This window comes from Echinops telfairi, unplaced genomic scaffold, assembly GCF_000313985.2.
Source record: "Echinops telfairi isolate 266 unplaced genomic scaffold, ASM31398v2 ScPeMD7_18;HRSCAF=68, whole genome shotgun sequence".
Taxonomy (NCBI): Eukaryota; Metazoa; Chordata; class Mammalia; order Afrosoricida; family Tenrecidae; genus Echinops; species Echinops telfairi.
This window is the reverse complement of record NW_022103915.1, coordinates 71,251,081-71,252,948: the sequence shown is the minus strand read 5'-3', so window position 1 is coordinate 71,252,948 and position 1,868 is coordinate 71,251,081. Positions and strand designations below refer to the sequence as shown.

The 1,868-nt window shown below is 37.1% G+C and overlaps 1 protein-coding gene across 11 annotated transcripts in view; it reads right to left on the bottom strand.

Moving 5' to 3' along the window:
- Positions 1-1,868, bottom strand: part of RALGAPA1 (Ral GTPase activating protein catalytic subunit alpha 1) — a 197,483-nt gene that overhangs the window by 128,381 nt on the left and 67,234 nt on the right. For 8 of the 11 annotated variants that reach the window (XM_030885023.2, XM_030885024.2, XM_045287770.1 and 5 more), the window contains exon 17: positions 444-584. The exons of the other annotated variants lie outside the window; for them this stretch is intronic. In XM_030885023.2, the coding sequence (XP_030740883.1) occupies positions 444-584 (141 nt within the window). The remainder of the gene's footprint in view (positions 1-443; positions 585-1,868) is intronic. 11 annotated transcript variants of the gene reach the window in all.

Here is a 1,868-nt window from a genome sequence, read left to right as displayed (position 1 = left end):
AGCCCCTCTGGTTCAACCCAGGGCCCCTCAGCAGGGCAGTATCACCTGCTTAGGGAACCACATCTATAGATGATGGTATTCAAGATTACCATAACTAGATGGTAAAACACAATGGAAAATTGAAAGGCCAAAACGTTTATTATTATCTTTCAAGTTACCTCTTTGAGATATTCATAATGTAATAAATAAACATTCTACTTCTTATACCACCTGAGGACAAAGAAAAACACTGGGCATTGGCACAGCACTAAGATTAGCACTTCCAGAATGGACTGCAAGGGTGGCATTAGAGTTCAAATAACTCAAGATGTTGATTTCTCAATTACTTTCCCATTCCTCCCCCAAAGAAATTAACTTTGAAGAGTTTATTTGATTAAGCAAAATTCGAAAGCAGAATTAAAAAGTGAAAAGAGTGGTGCAGAAATTAGCAGAGGTGGCACTACCTGAAAGCTCATCAGAAAGGGGAGTGAGAACAATATCAGGCAAGAAGGGTTTGGAAGGATGGATCAGAACAGGAGCACTTTTAGCACTGCGTATATAGGCCGATGGCAGAGCACATTCACCAATGGATCGGCTTCTCATGGCTTTAAAAAAGGAAAAGAAAGAAGTGGGGAAGGAGAAAAGAAGAGTGACTATAATGAAAGGCTTGTGTCACAGAAAAAGCAGCAACAGAGAAAACTAAAAAGATACAAAGGAAGGAAATTTTAAATTAAAACATTTCAGCACAGCAAATACTGGCAAGCTGTAAGAAAAAAAATCAGAGAACACATACAATATTTTGAACGTAAATTTTTTGGTGTAAGCAGGAAAATGCTACTTATTAGCAGTTACAATGGTATAGCATTAACAAACAGCAGACACTTTAATTAGCACTGGTTTCTTAAATCAGTGGCTGAAAGTTTATGAAATACAAACTTAAATTTAAAAAAAATTTTGTTGTTGAGAATATACTGGCAAAACATATACAGTTTCTACCTGTGAAGTTTAGTGAAACCAATTACAGTTTGTGGAATCATACTCACCCTCATCACTTAAGTGGCTCCTCCTCAGTAACATGAGCTCACTCACTGCTCCCTAAGGTTCCTATCTAACCTTTCAAGTTGATGCTGTCAATTTGATCCCATATAGATATTCCTTAAAAGAGCTCAACGCTCAAGGTAGACATTATTTATCAGTTATACTATTACTGTTTAAAGAAATTTCATGGGATGTTTTTATTTAAGGATTGAAGATTATCATCAAGGCAATAGTTTCAGGGGTTGGTTCATCCTCTACGGCTACAGAGTTTAGAGTCCAAGAGATTTAAAATTCTTCTGCATTTTCTACTTTTTAAAAATCAGGACTCTTGTACAGAGCCATGGATCAAAGTGTTCAGTAATGGTAGCCAGGCACCGTCGAGTTCTAGTTTCATGCAAAAGGAGCCAGTTATTCATAGAAATAATTGCCAACACAGTCCCTTATCTTCCTCCTACTCTTGACTTTCCTCCTCTGTTGCTCTTTAAATGATAGAGACCACTTGTGCTTTGGGGGCAGAATGCAAGTTTTAAAGACCTGAGTACTATGCAATGAACTAGGAGAAAGAACATTAGTCTTAAATATTATTAGGTCAATTAAATTGGAATGTCCCATGACAACATGACCTTAGACCAAGGAATACAATAAAGGTGTTTGATTGTACATAGGCAGCCTCAACAGTTCTTTTTTCCTCTAAAGCAATTTTTAAAGAAATCAATATTGCTACATCAAAGAGCCTTTTGGTTCCCTGTGTGGGCACTGCTCTAAGCAAACCTGCGCGGAATAATTTCTATCTTCAAATTCCTCCCTAACAGGGTTTCTAGGTCACTCATAGGATCAGTTGTTTTTTTTTT